Consider the following 19,073-nt stretch of genomic DNA (forward strand, 5'->3'; position numbering starts at 1 on the left):
GGGTTTATTCGATTTTTTTTGTGTGGTTACGAGGTGGGTCGAATTGACAGATCTCGTTTTGAGATAGGGTAGTGAAAATAACATATAAACTATAAGGATTTAGTGAAAAAAAACGTTTGAAATGTATTTAGGAGGTTTTAGGGATTACACAAAGGAAATTTGAGATTTTTGAGATGAGGAAAAGTATCTTTAATTTTAACATGAAAGTTACTTTGCACACGGACTATTCAAAACAAATGCTCAATATATTCATGGACAAAACTTTATTTTATTAAAAGTACTTCACTAAGAAATATGACTTTTTGTATGTGAAAGACTTGTAATATTAACTGAAAGACTGCCAAATTTCATGAAGATATACCCAATATATAGAGTTATAAGTATTAAATTTATGTCAACTTTAAACGAGTACAGAAGGTCATGTTTAAATATTATAAAGTAAAAGGTGCTAATTATTGGGTGATCAAAGTAGTATTATTTTCCTGATTAGACATTTATTCTTACTAAAATGTGAATATACAGTCATTTGCTAAATGTTGCAATGGCATCTTTTGTCCCAAGAGACTTCCAAAGTACTTATCTTTGTAATATCACAGCATCCAGTGGCAGATTTATGATAAGGCACCCTCTCCAAAATATTCTGGAATTAAGGCACAGGCATTGATAAATTTATTACTTATAGATCATTGCCGGCCTGAGCCAGGTGTAAAGGGTTGCACAATTCTTAGCTGTTCTTCTATAAATGTAAAAGCTCATAAACAGCCTTTGAAAATTTCCCATTCTTTTAAGAAAACATTATCATTATTAAAGCCCTTGGAAATATGATGCATTTTTACTTTTAGAATATATATATATCAAATATGATAAGGCACCCTCTCCTAAATATTCCGGAATTAAGGCACAGGCATTGATAAATTTATTACTTATAGATCATTGCCGGCCTGAGCCAGGTCTAAAGGGTTCAGGTAATGAAAAGGATTAACAGGAGTAAATTTAAGGTTAATCCCACAAGTATTACCTCAGGTCACCCTACATGGTCTTGGATTCAGCAATGCCCACATACCTCAGGGCACCCCACATGGTCTTGTGGACTAGGAAGAATGGGAGAATCATATGGATTACCATATGATAGCCATGCCTCAGTCAATGGGAGCCCACTGTTTTCCCAAGAGATGTGTGCAGCTCTTGTGACCCAGCCTAGTAGTACACTGCACATTGCATGCTTCTGAGCAGTAGTGTTTGCTGCTTTCTCCTGCCAAGACCTTCCTAAAGGTATCTTTAGATCATCATCAACACCTCTCGTAGAACAGTATGTATTCTGTGTCCTAGATTTTCAGTGCTATGGAAAATTTTGAAATTAATTTAAACGTTAGATTAATAAGTGTAATGTTTATGCTGAGTTGTGTGTGTGCAGATATGATTTTAGAGAGAGAAAGAAAACAAAAACGACTTAATTATGATTTTTTATTTTTCAGTTGGCATAAAGGGGGGTGATGGCTGTAAGGAGTTGTAGAACAAAATTGTAAAAGGAAGGCAGAAAAAGATAAAAACAAAAAATAAGCAGGTACATTTCTGAAGCATCTTTGTCTACAAATTCCAGATGTAGACCATTAAGCTGATGAATTAGACATGGATGATAAGAAAACAGCTTTTATCACAGTCTCAAAAAATGAAGTTGAATATTTTCTCTGAGTTTAGAAAATGAAAAAAAGTGATGTTTCTTGGGATCAAGATTTGGAAAGACATGAAAATGAAAAAAACACTAATTAGGACTATGGTGACTATGCTATTTTGCCCAAATGTGATGAGCATCTGCAACTAATCTTAGTGGAACATGGGCCAGAGAAACTAAGCAATACAGTTTTTCTAAAGACTGTAATAAAAAAATTTCTCATCAAATCATTACTTTAGAAGACTTGCCAATGACAAACAAATGCATTGTCAGTGGCTACAGTATTCCAAGCCAAAGGACTCTCTATTCTGCTTCTGTTGTAAATTGTTTACTGGCAATTGCACAACTGGTTTGTCTCTTGCTGGCCAAAGCTGCAATGATTGGAAAAACATATCTGCAATTCTTTCATCACCTGAAAGAAACAACAACAACAAAATTATTGGCAGCAAATCTTAGAACAACTGATTGCTTTAGTGAGAGTTCTTGCTATGTAAAATCTGCCTTTTTGAGGATCACATGCCAAATTGCACACCTCTGGCAATGGAAACTTTCTGAAGATGATAGAATATCTTGCTTTGTTTGACCAATTTATGAATGAACATTTTAGTAGGATACAAAACAATGAGACGTGTGTACACTACCTTGAGAAAGAAATACAAAATTAACTGGTTCGGCTCTTAGCCAATGCCATAAAAAAGAAATCCTAGCATCTGCTCATGCTACCAAATACTGTTTGATAATTTTATATTATACACCTGATGTAAGCAACATCAAACAAATGACCATGATTCTTTGATTTGTAGATGTACCTTTAGATACTAGTAATTGTGAGCCAGAGCCTTGCATGAAAGAAAGTTTTGTGGGATTTGTGCTGATATGATGGACACCATCCTTCATTAGGTACGGGAGATGCCATTACTTATTGAAAACTTGATGATGGAAGGAACATGAAAGGGAAAGGAGCATTGTTCGGTTCCCACTATGCACATTCTTTAAATTTGGTTGTTAATGATGCCACCAAGAGTTGCTTAGAGGTAACAGCATTCGTTGACCTGGTACAATGTGTACTTTTCAGCTTCAACACACAATTGGGAGGTTATAAAACATCATGTATTACATATGACAGTGAAACCATTAAGTGATAAAAGATGGGAAAACCAAATTAATGCATTGAAATCTCTTTGCTAGCAGCTAGGAAGTATGTTTGATGGCTTAATTGAAATCTCTGATGATATTTCCCTTACATAATCATCTAGCATTTCTTCATAGGTTGAGGCACAAGGTCTTGCAAAAAACGTTTTTGAGTTCAACTTTATGGTTTCTCTCATTGTTTGGTATGGTATCCCCTTTAAGATTAATATGGCTAACAAAAAATTCAAGGGAAGGAGTTTAATATACATGATGCAGTTGAACAACTGGAAGAAACAAAGTTTCTTGTAAACTACAAGAATGACGAAGAATTTGAGAAAGAATTAATAGATGCATGTGAACTTGCTGAGGTGTTGGACATATTACCAAACTTTGAACCAGAGCCAGTCCATATTAGGAGGAGAAAACAGTTCACATATGAGACAGACAATGAACATGAACCAATTCAGAACTCCAAGCAAAAGTTCAAAGTGAACTTTTATTTTGCAGTCTTGGACACGTCAATACAATCAGTTGAACAAAGATTCACACGGATTCATCAAGCTAGTTCTCTGTTTGACTTCTTTTATGACATTCACAGTTTGCAGAAAATAACAACAAAGGAAATAATAGAGCATTGCTTAAAGCTAGAAAAAAGGTTTACAACATGGTGATAACAAAGCTACTGATGCTGTAGACCTGTCTGCAGATATCTGACAAACATGTCACTGCAAGCCAGGTCAAGAAACATTGTCACCACAAGACAGTTTAAAATTTATATGTAAAAATAAGATGGCAAATAGTGTTCCAAATGCATTTATTGCTTTACGTATTCTCTTGACACACACACTATTTCTGTGGCCAGTGATGAGCGAAGTTTTTCAAAACTAAAATTGATAAAACATATTTACGTTCATCCAAGACGCAAGAAAGACTTATTGTACTTTCCACTATGTCAATAGAACTTGAAATTGCTCTGAAAAACTTGACTTGAAACAACTTGTTTACACATTTACCAAATCAAAAGTATGGAGAGTAAAGTTTTAATAAAGCTTCATGTGTCTGCTGAGCTCCTCAGTTACGACTGTCTGTAGGAACAGTGTCTCATAACAGTGTATTGTGTCAGTAGTCAGCTTCTGACTAATTTATTCATTTTCTTCTGCCTACATTGCCCAAATGCAGCAGTGCTGCAGTTAGCACTAACATGTATGGATACAAAGGTTGAAAATGTATATGTAATAAATAGAGTTTGGGGATTATTACAAAATATAGTATAGAATTAAATTGTGTTTTTTATTTCTTCGCTAAATATATATGATAATAATACTAAACGGGTTAATAATGTGAAAGAACTCAAATGTTTAAAATATGCTTGTTATAAATGGCTTTTTATGGATTGCCTCAAAATAAAGCTTCAAAGAAAATTGTTTCATTGACATTGTTTCTTCATTGTGTTTATGTAATAATAATAAATGGGTTATTGGTATGAATGCAGTTATGCAGCCACAAGATGAAAATATACACGTTACAAATGAGTTTTTTGGATTTTTACAAAAAACAGTATAGTAATGCAGGTTTTACATTAGCTCATCAAAACGGGGTGCACATCTGAGGTCTTGCCTAGGGTGCTAAAATATCCTTGCGCCAACCCTGGGTGTTCTTCTTTTAAAACATGCCAATTCTTGAAAGTGAGGATTGAGTGGGAATAGCAGAGGGAGTTAGCTGTGCTAATATAGGTGTTGCAGTACTATTGCTACATGATATGTACATGTTCAGAAATAGCATGAAATTGATAGGTTATAAAAACTGGTGAGCTGATCGCGATTGAGACAGCTTTGTGTGAGTGAGGTAAGTAGCTATCAGACATACATTTTTAGTGTAAGAAAAATTTTGACGTTCATAAACTAAAAAATATTATAGCTGGCGTATCCTTACTGGTATATATATCTTCATAAAGGTCCCGTTTTTCTGCAGATATCTTTAAAATCAAAACCAATCTTTTTGATTCACTGTTGAAATTTTGTACCTGGTACTATTGTTTAGTTATTTTTGTTGCATATCTACATTTGCCTGACTTTGATTGTGTTTTTGTAGATAAAGATTGATTTTCACTTTGTCACAATATTTTCAATCTTTTGTCTTCCTTAAACTCAGTCAAAGTCAGAATTAGATTTATTTCATTATACATTGCTTGAGTTACCCTTGTGTTATCTGTACAAACTACCTTAAAGATGTATCTAAGAGTACCATGTAGGTAAAACGTTTTTAAATCACATATTAGAAAATGAAAAAGTGGTGAATTTAAAGGTGTTGTGAATGTGAAAGACCATTTTTAAATTTAAAAAAAGTAATCATTTTTTCTTTATATAATTAAAGTATTATTCACTGTGCTGAAAATGGTATTTTTTCTTACTGTAGAACATTCCAGCTCATGCAGCAGCTGTCACTGCTTGTGCATTTTCATCTGATGGCAAGTACCTTGTGTCCTATTCAAGTGGGGAGAACAAACTCTGTTTTTGGCAGGTAAGAAGCTTCATTATATTTAAGATTTTAAGTGCTAAGTATCCATTCTTCATCTTTTATTATTGTTATCCGAGTAAGTAATTGTTATTTTCTAGGTTAATGGTGTGGTGTGTCTTTTGTGAAATCTCATAAAAATGAAAATATAAGGGAAAATATGAAACTGTTGAAGAATGAAACACAAACAAAAATATATACAATTGTATTAAAACAGTTTTTATGTACAGAGAAACACATTAATAGTAAATTGCCAAAATCTTTGTAAGCATAATGAAGTGGTTTTGTTGTGAAGAACATACTACATATTTCAACAGAACATTGGCCTGAAGAAGACAGACAACAGACCAATTTCTGTAAAAACATATAGTATGTTCCCCAAAATAAACCCTCTTCATTATGCTTATGAAGCTTTGTTTGTCAGTTTACTATTATGTTAGTGTACTGTGCTTCCATACACAAGTAAGAGAAACACATTGCCCAAACTCGTTATACACAAAGGTGTGAAGCAATAGAAACAAGTATTATAAGTGTAATATCATACACCACATTATTCAGTGTATATACTTTCTAGGTCAAAGTGTAAATAACAAAGTCTCTGGATTTATAATATTATAAAATCCAGCTGAAGTTAACCGTGTGTGCATAACATCAGTCCATTAGACCAACCTCTTATTGGAGAATTAATGTTTACTATGAATTCTATAATTCTGAACTTATTTAATGTAAAATTTGGTAAGCTTTCAATAAATATTACAAGTATATTGTGCACAATAATTCAGGATTATGTAATATTTATACTAAAGATTTTTCTGAGTACATACTTTAGTCAGTCTGATTCAAAACTCTGACTAGTCTTGAGTACAAAGTAATTTTCATTTTAAGAATAAAGATACTTTTTTCATCTTACAGTTTTCGTATTTCATTTCGTTAACCACTGATCCTTCTAAGTGAATGTAAAATGTTTTTCAGTAAAACTTTGTATTTTATATGTTATTTTCTGTACCCTTATACAGGCTTATTCCATCTGATGGACCTTGTAACTACCACAAATAAATGCAATAAATCTAATTACCCTTTTTTCTTTCTTGAATGACTGAAGGTTAGAACAAAAGTTGCCATTATTTATCCTAAACTTTCTCAGGCTTGTAACAGTCTACATATGTTTTAATTTAATTTTATTGTTTTACTCCTCTTTAAACTTATCTATTGAGCCTGCATAACGAAGCAAGAAATTACCTAGCAAGTCAAAGCTGAACTTATTTTAAACAAAATCTAATCAAAAACACCTTAGGTGTGAAAAAAAGGTGCAGCCAAAAAAAGGATAAAGCGTACAACTTAAAGTAATGAAATCGAAATTTGTGCCAAACTGATAGCTACAATTATAGCATTAATAAGAATTTTACAGGAAGTATTCATTTATTAATTAGCTAGGGTGCATTTTTGTTCAACTTGAGGCATGTGACTTTTTGTGTAGGTGTGTGCAAAATTTTTTGTCAAATTTGAGTAGCTTTTGTTGAATAACTTTGCACGTGTGATTTTTATTTAGACTAAATTTGACACCTTATAGTAGGTTATAAATATCTATCAGTGTACCAAATTTGAAAAAATCCATAAAAGGTAATAATGTTTTTCTATCAAATAAAATGCAAAGAAAAAAATAGGAAAAAATATTGAATTAAAATTGGGGATTTTATATCTTGTGTATTTCTTAATGGATTGCCTTGAAATCTAGTATGTGATGTAAGGGTCCAGTAGAGCACATCCCTGTGGCAGTTTGGATTACTGCAGTCAGAACTACAGAAAGTGGAAAATTGCTAAACTATCACACTTGTTAATAACACACAGTGTGTCCTCCAGGTTGTTTTGCCACATGACACACTATTATGTGTCTTGATATTGAATTATGTAAAGCATATGCATGCATACCTCACCAAGAAGTTTTTTAGTTACTTTTATAGAAATAAATAAACTTACACTAAAACAAGAAATTTAATACTTACGAGTGTGTCTTGTACTTTTTTTGTACTCAAAGTTCTCAATAAAAGTTAACCCAAGTTTTCTTACATTTGTTGTCAGTACTTTACTGAATTTTTTTTTTATTTCAAATATTTAATTCAGAACACAAAATAGTAATATGCACAAAGAATACAATGTTCTTTAACTATTATGATTTAACTGGCTTTTTAACTAAATTATAAGTAATATTTTCTTTACCATGTTTAGGGTAAACTTTATGATAGCAAGCAACTTCAGGTCTGTAGAATGAATAATTAAAAAACTGTTGTTAGAATGAATTAGCATCATATCTGATTTAGAAAATTAAAATCATATTTCTTTCTTGGTTATAAGCAATATAATAGCAACCATCAGAGGGAATTATTGACATTTTTGAAAGACAGTATTGGATAGGAGGGTGTGACATGTGGGTTTGTCCTTCTGGTTGAAATTTCTCTAATAAATCAAGATAGTTAGAGACTACAAAATCAGATTATGTCAGGAATATCTATACTGTAAGTTTGTTATTAGTATGAAATCTCAGAATCTCAAAAAGGGTGTGGGAAAAATGTTTAAATGGGCAATTCAGAGCAAGCAAGTGTCACGTGATACATAAAGTGAAGAAGACTGAGAATTTATTTAAATATTTCTTTTTGAAATAAGAAATTTAAACTTGTATAATATTTAAATTTGATTTAGTTAGTATGTTTTGATACCAATTTAATGACATAAGTTGATAATAAATAAAGTTTTTAAATTAAATTTTGAATGTAAAACTTCATGATCTGTGCATTTTGTCCCTCACCCATACACATAGGGTTAAAAAAGAAGTTAAATCTAACTGTACCAGACTATGGGTGAATTATTCATACCATTTAGTTTTTGTTTTCTGTGAAATGTTCATTTGTTTTTTTAAAGTCGGGTAATAATAAGTATAAAATATTGTTATGCATAAGAAAGAAAAGTTATCTCAGATGAACTTTGTAACAAATCATAGCCAATAAAACTTGAATTTTGGTACTAAACAATTCATGACATTTAGATAAATTTAACATACAGTATTTTAGTGTCAGTTGAAACTCTGCTTTCTGTGTGATTTTTTTATTTGTATACCAAGATATTGGTCTCTAACTTGTACATTTTGAATTTTGTGTTGTTTTTTTTTATGTTGTTCGAAACTTTAAAAAAATTTCAAGTATGTACAAAGAAATTGCATTCATATATTTTTTACAATGCCTGGTTAATTAGGAGTTAATGAAAATTAAGTATTACTTCAGCAGAAATCTTTTATATAGTTATGTAAGCTATTGAAATCAGGCATAAAGAAATTCAGCAAGCAGGGCAACACAAACAATAGTAAGAAAAAGTTATAGTGTATAATGTTGGAAGTTATAAAATGTATTCTGGGTTTGGATATGTGAGTATGTGAATTGACAGCAGGTACACTTTATACATTTGCAAAATCAATTTAACTATGTGATCATTTTTAATTTTCAGACAGCAACTGGCTTGTTTGGTCTTGGTAATGTCCAGACACGTTGTGTGCGTACTCACAGTACACCTCCACTGCCAGAAACTGTGAAGGGTAATCCTTTAAAGATGGCAAGATTAGTCTGGATAGCTAACAAAGTTGTTGTACTCTTGTTGGCCAATGGGAAAGAACATAGATTTAGTGTCACATAGATGAATATATATTTCTTGACTTTTCATTGTGTTGTTATTGTATTGATTTTTGCTTTCAAATAAAGGTTTTTGTGCATGTAGAACAACATGGATATAATGTGAAATAGTAATTCTGTTGTACCTCAACCATTTATTATGAAGACAATTATAATTCTTACTGTTTGTAGTTGCAGAAAAGATACAACAGGTCATGTTATTTTTTCCAACTGTGATAATTTAAAATCAATTTCAAGTTTTTAAAATTAATTCCAGATTTTTGAGAAAAGATGACATGACACTGCAGCATTATGCATGCATCCTGATGAGAAGCTGTAAACTGATATATAACAGTGTATTTTGTATTTAACCTCTGTGAAAAGGACCTTTATCTGCTGTAATAATCATTTCACTGTGTATTAACACTAGATTGGCTTATGTGTTACATCCTGTAGATAGTAGTTAAATCTTCATGATTAAAAGTATTATTGTATTCCAATACATCAAACGTATCACTCAAATCTATTCAGTTACAGCTACTAGTTCACAGAAAATAGAAATTGATTTCACAAAAAATAAACCATTTCAGTAACAAACCTCTGCTGTCAATTTCAAATATTGTATACAAGTAATGCTACTTCTAAGCTTTGATTAAGTCTACTGTCATTTTTGGATAAAATACCATATTCTTTTAATATTAGTCTAAATAGATATCCAGTGGAGCTTAAAAATAAGTTCCAAAACATAGTTTCCATGAACTTGAATCAAATTTACAGCACCATTTCAACTTCTTTAGGTCAGTGAGAACATTATGTATTATAATAATAAAAAACAATAGCTTTTTACCCAATAAATCCCAGAAGATTAAATTTGATGTGTGATTCATGAACAGTACCAGTATATTCTCTGCACTTGTTCTAGTACTTTTTCTTTACTTTAAGCTAATTCTCTTTTTTATATTGATTTTCTGGTGCATGAGCACATTAAATAAATTCATTAATTGTTTTTTTTCAAACCGTTAATATAAATACAGACTGAGATGTTTTGTTGACATTGAGAATATTTATCACCATTGTTGATTTTTGACACATGGCTTCAGTTTGACTGATTAGATAGAAGCCAAGAGGATTGAACTCTGTGACAGTAATGAAGAAAAGTCATAAACTCACATCTACCTGACACCTGAGGATATTACATAAAAATTTATCGTATTATACAAGACATCTGCTCTTTAGCTATAGCATATGCATGGCTGTACTAAATGTTACATTAAAGCATAATGTTCACATGTACAAAGTTATCTACTTATTCTTTCCTTCAAAAAAATCAAAATTTCATATTCATTAAATAGTCATCTTTAGTTGCAGGAAAGGATTGATGATAGAGTATCTTGAATTTCTTAGATCTCCTGATCATTATACAGTTATTTTTATTCTCTATGTCTAAAAGGAAGTCTATTTGTCTAACCAATTAAATACTACTAAACAAATTTTGCTGTTGGTTTACATTAATATTCCCTTGAATACTTTTCCCAACATGATTTCTAACTTTGATGTATTCTTTACTGTTCTTTTCTCATTGCTTAAATGCTTAACTTTGCAGTGCTTTATAATAGTATCCCATGTAGATCAACATTTATATCACATTTAAATTTACAATAAATTCCCAATATGTTAAACTATTACTAGTTAAAATAGTTCTGTTTTATGAACTTTTTGTAACATGAAACAATTTAACATATTTTAGTATGTACATCTGCACATGGCTAACTATGCTTAACTTAAATTTTAACTATTTGTACATCAAAACACACAAGTATCTGCTTAGCTAGTGAGTATTTAACATATGAGCTGTTGAATCTGACCTTTCAGATGGTAAATTTGGGCACAGTGTGTGTTTTGGATCCAAATATCACTTTACTACAAATATGTGAGTAGATTAGAATTAGTTTTACAAAGTTAATATTTAGCATGGAAAACTTAATCTGAGCTTTGAAGCATGTTTCTTCAGTTTTTGTGTAGCTTTGTTATTACAGTTATAAATCTTCTTAAATGCTTAAATATTTTGACTGGTAACAATTAAGGGTAAAGTAGTTTGTATATATTTTTATTTGTTTAGTATGATTAGCATTAAATGTGTACATTTATCAGTTTTATGTTATAAATGGGTATTATTTATATTCAAATACTCATTTAAGAAAAGTGTGTAAATCTGACTGTTATGAAAGTATATTGTATGTTATGCATACATTCAATAAATATAAATTCATGGGCTGAAGCAAAGACTGTTTGAGTAAGACTCTTAAATTAGTCAATCTTGAAATAGTTTGAGAACTGCTTTAAGTTTTTTATGAAGTTTCAGCTCTGTCACTTAAATAATATCAAAGTATTGAAGATTTACAATTTGAAACAAACTTTTTACTTGGAAATTTATTAACTATTGTTCTGTGGGACTGCTCATAAATTATCAGAGAGACTTCATTTCCAGTCCATGCAAATAATGTTTTCAGTCTACAAGTTACTGTAATTTTGATATCAGTATTATATGTATTTATACACTACTTAAATAAAAAAACAAAGGGGAAAATGTTTAATACAATCTGGAAAATTACAGTTCAGTGCTATTTCAAAATTGGGATGTTATTAGTTTGTGCATATTTCTTGTGCTCATGTCTGTGTTACTCACCTTGGAAGAAAGTACCTCCATATACTATTTTCAGATTTAATCAGCTACTGTTTTGATTTTAGCTTCAATTGTAGATATTATTTTACGTTTAATTGTGTGTTAATATTACCTGTCACTGGTGGATAGAGGATTTTTGAGAAAGTACAGACTGCCAAAGCTATTTAGCCATTAAAAATGGGGCAAACACAAAGACAAGGGGCAGCTCCTTTTTGTGTATCCAGCACTTGTTGTTACACAAACAACTGTTCTGAAGAGTAGATATCCTAGTCAGGGTCATATAAAATAACCTTTAGACCAGCTGATGACTAGTGATGATTACTGTCTGTATGACACTGCCATCAGAAATCACCAACATACTTCCTAAGAAATCAATACAGCTTTTGGGACAGCTTCTTGACTGGTGATCAGTAACCCAAAGAGTCTGGTTTTAAAATGCAGAACACCTGCTTTAGTCGTGAAGTTAACTCACCACCATAAACTCACAAAATTTGATGGCAATATCATTGGGCATTAGTACTCTTTGCAGAAAAAATTTCATTCCTCTTCCTGTGATCAACAGGTTAGTGTCTAGAGAGCTTCAACTAAAGATGACAATATATTAAAAATAGCACCCAGACAAGTGCCCACAAGAGCAACAAAGTTTGCACATTCCATTGGGTATCTTAAATATCAAGGAAGAAACGAACATGGAAACTGAGGTCTAAGACCTACCTGATAAATAATGCATGTGTAAAAAAGCGTGCCGACTGCCAGTCTCTCATTATAACATGTACTGCAATGTCAGGGGGATCAGGCAAAGAAAATACTCCCATGGGAAGCACTCTGAACATTATGACATGATATTCTTTCAAAAGACTTAAACACTCAAGTCCTGAGGAGTTCACTCTCACTGACTAACCTCATTATTGACCCAGAGAATGGGATGGTTATTGCAGTTTGACATAAAAGCAACATCTTCTATGTACATTTTGTCAGCTTTCAGAGGATCAATCACTATTGCAAGCTACAAACCATCCAGATGCTCACCCAAAGTTACCCACACATGAAACATAACACGGTACATCATACTGAAGATTGTAGATTCTTGTCTTACAACATTTATCTAACTGTAGAAGACTTCAATGCCAGACACCCCACCTTGAATATAGGTGAAAGCACTAATGCTAAAGGTTTACATTCTGCTATCTGCAGTATAGCCACCAACTTTATGCTGCTTAACTCGGATGAATGAACAAGATTTGCTGAGTACCAAGGTACATAATCTCCTACATAGACCTTGCTTTTGCTAACTTCATCCTCCTACAAAATATCATTGGCAAGATTCAGAGAAGTCTTGCCCATTGAATTGACAACTACTACCAACATTGTTAAGTGGTTATTGCAGTGGAAGAAAAGCCTGGATTAATGCTGTTGAATTTGCAGCTGATACATAGGAAGACTTTTAAGCCAGTATGAACACCTTGGAAGATGCCTACAATAGCATAGCTGTCCATTCTTGATAACAAAATTTTCAGAATCAGTGTAAGATAGGTCATAGATGCACTAAATACCAGAAGATGCATTTTAAAATATTGAAGCTGAAAGCCACAGTGGATCAGCCATCAATACTTGTCTGCCTCAAGGATCATCACTATTACCAGTCTGTTCAAAATATACACCATGGATCCTTCCTTCACAGTTCAACCAGATGTCGTGTATTGTTCTTTGCTAACATCATTCTGGTGTGTAGCCAAAATTGAAAGCAAGAACAACCATCTCTTAACAGGGTGAACAAATGGTGCAATGATACAGGGATGGTCATACTTTTTTCCAAAACTGCAGCCATATTCTGCACACTTAAAAGTACACTTGTTGATGAGGACAAACCATCACCATGCTTTGTGGGCACTGCTATCCTTCTGGAAGAGTAACAGAAGTACCTAGAAGTGACCTTCATAAGCCACATTAACACCATGATAACCAGAGCTACCAAAGGCATTTCAATGCACTTAAATTACAGCAGTAAATTGAGCTGAGAAACATCATCTGCTTATACTGTATCAAAGTTGTATCCTGTATTATTCACTACTGATGATCATTATGAGCACTGCACAACCAGATAAGATTGAAAAGATACAAAACATCTGTTTAAAACTGATCACAGGATGTAGTTCAGCTGTATTACACTTCAGAAGCACCACAGAGCATTAATACTAATTATGAATAAAATTTTTCAATTGAACTGTGCAGTGTGTTGCCAGTGTTCATTTCATTTGGGGCATACCATCTCAACAACGACCTTATAGACATCAACTAAGCACAGAATACTTTGGTTGAAAGGTTCAATACAGCCACAACTGAAATAATTCATAAATACCAAACTTCAGATGTCCTCATGTGGTGCTACTGTGATCCATGGAAATCAATCTAGGTAACAAATGTTATGATTGGGCAGAGAGTACAGGAGTAATCTGTGCCTTTTTAAATACCATAGTGGACAGTCACCTATCATTATAGCCATAGATTGTTCCTTCACCACTGTTAGCAAGAGAATTGGTTGGGCATTCATAATCTCACAGAAGCATGATAAAAAGCTCAATATTCACTATTCCATCTATTAACTTTGGAAACATTTTCAAAATGAACCTGATGTGTTTTACGTTATAGATTTCTGTCAAAGTGCTTCAGTTTTGGACCGAGCGATGTTGATGAATCAGTCTACTAAATTCTGTAATTTGGTAAGGTAATGATACAGCTGAAGTAGTTTAGGAGGGTCCTGTTGTTATAGATGGCACAGAAATAGAACATATGTAGACCAACTGATTTCTCATATTCCATATCTCATGGTTAAAGGTGTTTGAAGATGGAATTCTTGGTGAATACAGAGAGAGGTGTAGCTGTTTTGATCCCTAAATTTGTCAGTTCATTTTCTAGATATATAAATCTTTCAGCAATGATCTTTTGCTGTAATGATCTTCTGCATTTTACACACTGTGTACAGTCTATTTTGGTTTAGGCTCAGTGATAGACACAGAAAATATAGCTCATGAAACTAAAGGTTATGAACAAGGAAATGTTACATGGAATTACGTAGACTTCTTTTTACCATGCTACACAAACCTTTAAATGACACTAGCATTTAACTGAAATGTGAATAAATTCAACATGAACGATCATAATTAATTTTTACTAATGCAAGAAGTGAGAAGAAATAAACATGCTTGTGGTGCCTATAAGCACATATTCTCTTTTAGTTTATAAGAGGAAACTGTTTTTGTTTACCCAAAATGATAAATATTTTTTTCAGATATACAAATCATATTTTTATGATTATCATATTTTTTTCAGATATATTCTTTATACATTATACAAACTTTCACACACAGGAGACCTGCTTTGTGCAGTACTGGCCTTATTCTGTGACCTAGTTACACACCTTTTAGGGCATTGTAATACTTAGGTATTTTTTAATGTTTCACATGGGTGATGTTGGTGGAGATCTATTTTGGTTCTCTGTCAACATTGCGAGTTTAACTTTAGAAGTGCCTAAAGGTTAAGCCTTCTCTGCTTTTATTTGGGACAATAAATGTCGGGGCAGTACCTGTATTCTAATAAGAATGATGTTTTTGTTTCTGTGGACATAAAATTGTATTATTTCTGTCTATGGGTGTATCGCTCAACTGATGTTGTGATGATTTTCTTCTGAATAACCTCAGAGGTATCTGCAAATGCCTTCCAATATTTTGTGCAATTGTTTATGTTTGATTTATTGCTGTTATCACTTTGTCTTTTATTTTGTTGAGTCTCTTTCAGTTTTAAACTCCATAAATCTTTTCCTGTTGAACCTCTTATTATTAGTTGGACTACTTTTACCAGTCAGTAATCAGTGAACCTGAGAATACCACACTATAAGGTAGTAAGGTGAAATGTTGGTTCTTTGACCACAATATATTTATAGGATTATTTCTAATTTTTCATGGGTATACTTTTTATGATTTTTTGCACTCTTGTATAAAAATAGTTTTATACATAGGTAAAACTTGTAAATGGCATTTCCTAGACTGGCATATGCACAATGGGAGAAGTCTGACATTGAGGCTAAGCCATGATCTGGGGGAGTAGTGAGATTAAGGAGAAGCCCTCTCAGGTTATAGGCCTTTCACTGATGATGCAAAGAGTCATGCCTACAATCTCTATCTATCTGCAAATTCAGGATGGAAAGCTGCCGTTTGAGACCTCCAGAGCTGCTAAACGGGTTCTAACCCTGAACAGTACCTTTGGCTCACAGAAGGCATGGACATCTCAGGGTTAACAAAGTGGCTTTTGGACTGAAGGTCTATGTAGGATACTCAGACTGTTGCCAATCAGAACAGCTCAACCCCAACCTTGCTTGTCATCACCCACGAAGACTTGAGGTGGTTCTGGTGGACAAAGTCTGCCAGGGGAAGCTGTCCCATCTCCAGGATAAATAGAAAGCACTGAGGGGTGAAAATAGTGAACTGTTGGGTAGATAAGAACATCTCCAAGTCAAGAAATTTGCTGCTATAACTATAGTGGGTCATAGAGAATCTTGGGGTCATGAAGAGTTGGAAGATACCATCTACTGCCAACTCTGGTGCAACTCTTTTACCAATGAATTGTGAAAGTGACTGACATATTATAATTCTACAACAGCTGAAAGGGTGAAAATGTTCGGCAATAGGAATTCGAACCCATGACCCACAGATTGCAAGTCTAGTGCTCTTACCACTAGGCTGTACTAGACATTCATAAATAAGAACATGAGAAAAGTATACTTAGTTAGCTATAATCATTACCAGGTTGATTTTTATATTTTTCAATCAGAGGTTAATATTAATATATCAGAAAAAAAAATTTAAAAACTGTGGGCTTACAAAATACTTCAATCTGAATTATTTAAAATATTTTATCTTAACCAAGTAAAGCACTGGGTACATCAAATTTACATTTGGTATGATGCCTGAGCTATTGTTTGTGCATTTCACTTTCTACAGATAATTTCACACATTCATCAGTCATTGATATTTTAAACAAGTGACTATCCTAGCTGTTGTTCTGCCATTTAATCCTATCTATATACATCAGGAGATAGACAGCTCAGACGATTAGTAGAGTTATCTTGCACTTACTCTCCAGGCTCTACCTCATATAGCTGATCTTGTGCAGTCTGATAAGTACTCTCTGCATCATCTACCCATCATCTTAGTACCTGGGTAGGACAGACTATTGGATGTAGCCACAATGTCTTTCTCTTGGTAGAATGGAAATTGCCTCTGTAAGGATGAGAATATCTCCCTAACCTAGGTGATGTTTCATCATTTTGCCTGGAAGTCACTCAATGAACTTATCCACAAGGATTATTTTGATCTAAAAAAAGCTATTGTAGAGTATGCTTCATCGTGTAGATGACACATATTGTCGACATAAATGGACAGATTCTTTGTGGCACTTTTTTTTTTCTGGTCCTTGAATTCAGCCTTATGGATTACTCGGTTTTCTACCAGATATGGGCCAGATTCCGTACAGTAAGTGTTTGTAACTTGTTGGTGATAAATTTCAACAATAAACAAACAGCACACAGTTCACTTGTTTTAAAATATTACTTTAAAACAAACCAAATTTATATACAAATGTACGTTACACAGATACTTTCCTGAGTAGATTCGTTTTCAGCACTTCGATATGCTAATAATATTGAAAGAATATGTTCATCTCAAGTTTTTATCTTTTTCACAATATTGAGAAATCATATCTAGTAAAGTTCTGTTACACCTTTCTACTAGACCATTAGCAGCTGGGTGATAAGCAGTGGTCTCTATTTTCTTACCAACTAGTAATTCGCACATTTCTCTCATTAGTTTGGAAATAAAGTTAATACCTCTGTCTGTCAGTAGATCCTGGGGTATACGTGTCTAGCTACTATTTGGTTTACGAACACTTTGGCAACTGTTTCTTTTGTCTGATTTGGTGAGCATATTGCCCCAGGAAATTTAGTCAGGTAGTCTGCGACTTCTAGTAAATATTTGTTTCCTGCAAAGGATGTAGGCAATTGGCCTAAGATATCCAAAACTATTAACTGTAAAGGCATGGTTAAACTCAGTATTCTCTGTAAAGGAGCATTCATAAAGTGTGGGCTAGTTTTTCGCTTCTGGCATTCTATGCATAATTCACAGTAGTCTTTAATATATTTTTTAATAATTAACAATTTAATAGTTAACCAAAAGAATCTTTTACTTATCCTACTGTATGTTTTCACATAAGCTAAGTCTACTACGATTGGGCATGTCATGAGACGTTTTCATTACCTTAGTCTTCAAATTATGTGGTACAACTATCTGTAATGTTCTGTTATTATTGTTGACCTTTCTGCATAATATATCTGAATTTAATGAGTATTATGTATATTCTCCCTGTAATACTCTTTTCTCAACGTATTCACCAGTTCACCTTTCTTATGCTGTTAATCACATATCTAAATCCCAAATTACATCAAAGTATTCTTCACTTTCTAATTTTACCCATTTTATTTTGTTACTACCCTGTTTTTCTTCAGATTCTGTATTTCCTATTCTAATTCTGCTTAATGCATCAACATTAGACTACTTTCTGTGTGGTCTATATATTACTTCAAAATCGTTACCCTGTAACAATAATGACTATCTCGCTCAACTAGATGATGGATCCTTTAATGTTATTAGCCATCTCAATGGTGCATGATCTTTCAAAATAGTGAACTTCTTACCATACAGATAACATCAGAAAGTTTTAATTCCGTGCACTACAGCTAAGCATTCTTGGTCTGTAAATGAATAATTTATTTCAGCTTTTCCTAACTGTTTTCTTTTGCATTGTAATCTAACTGTGATAATACTGCACCTATAGCTAATCCTAAATTATCTGTGCTTAGGATAAACTCCTTACTGAAATCTGGGTAGCTTAAAATTAGTGCCTTTAATACAGCATCTCTTAATTTCTTAAATGCGTATTGTCTTTTTTTCTTTCCACTTAAATGTTATTTCTTTCGTATTCAGTTCCGTTAATGGTTTTGCTAGTAATGAAAAATGTGGGATAAACCTTCCATAGAATTCTACAAATCCTATAAAAACCACGAATATCTTTCACTGTTTTAATCACTAGATAGGTTTTACAAATTTCTAACTTTTTGGGGTCAGGTTTTACACCGTCTGCGGTTACCACATGTCCTAAGTATTCTACTTCTGTTTTCAAGAATTGTCATTTGCTTGGCTTAAGCTTTAGATTTGCTCTCCGCGATGTATCAAATACATGGCTTAATCTTTCCAAATGTTCCTCGGAATTTGCAGCTAACAATATAATGTCATCTAAATAACAGAAGTGTTACGTCTCCGTTTGTTAATTGATTTTTCCGTAACTTCGTTCCGACGAAATTTTAACG

At 32.9% G+C, this 19,073-nt stretch overlaps 1 protein-coding gene across 2 annotated transcripts in view; it reads left to right on the forward strand.

Moving 5' to 3' along the window:
* The window catches only part of LOC106460777 (WD repeat-containing protein 7-like), a 211,384-nt gene extending 202,294 nt beyond the window's left edge, over positions 1-9,090 (forward strand). For both annotated transcript variants that reach the window (XM_022387558.1, XM_013920513.2), the window contains 2 exons: positions 5,219-5,323; positions 8,813-9,090. In XM_022387558.1, the coding sequence (XP_022243266.1) occupies positions 5,219-5,323; positions 8,813-8,998 (291 nt within the window). In that variant the 3' untranslated portion in view covers positions 8,999-9,090. The remainder of the gene's footprint in view (positions 1-5,218; positions 5,324-8,812) is intronic.
* The last annotated feature ends 9,983 nt before the right edge of the window (positions 9,091-19,073 follow it).

The sequence above is a fragment of the Limulus polyphemus genome, unplaced genomic scaffold (assembly GCF_000517525.1).
Source record: "Limulus polyphemus unplaced genomic scaffold, Limulus_polyphemus-2.1.2 Scaffold834, whole genome shotgun sequence".
In the NCBI taxonomy this organism is placed as follows: domain Eukaryota; kingdom Metazoa; phylum Arthropoda; class Merostomata; order Xiphosura; family Limulidae; genus Limulus; species Limulus polyphemus.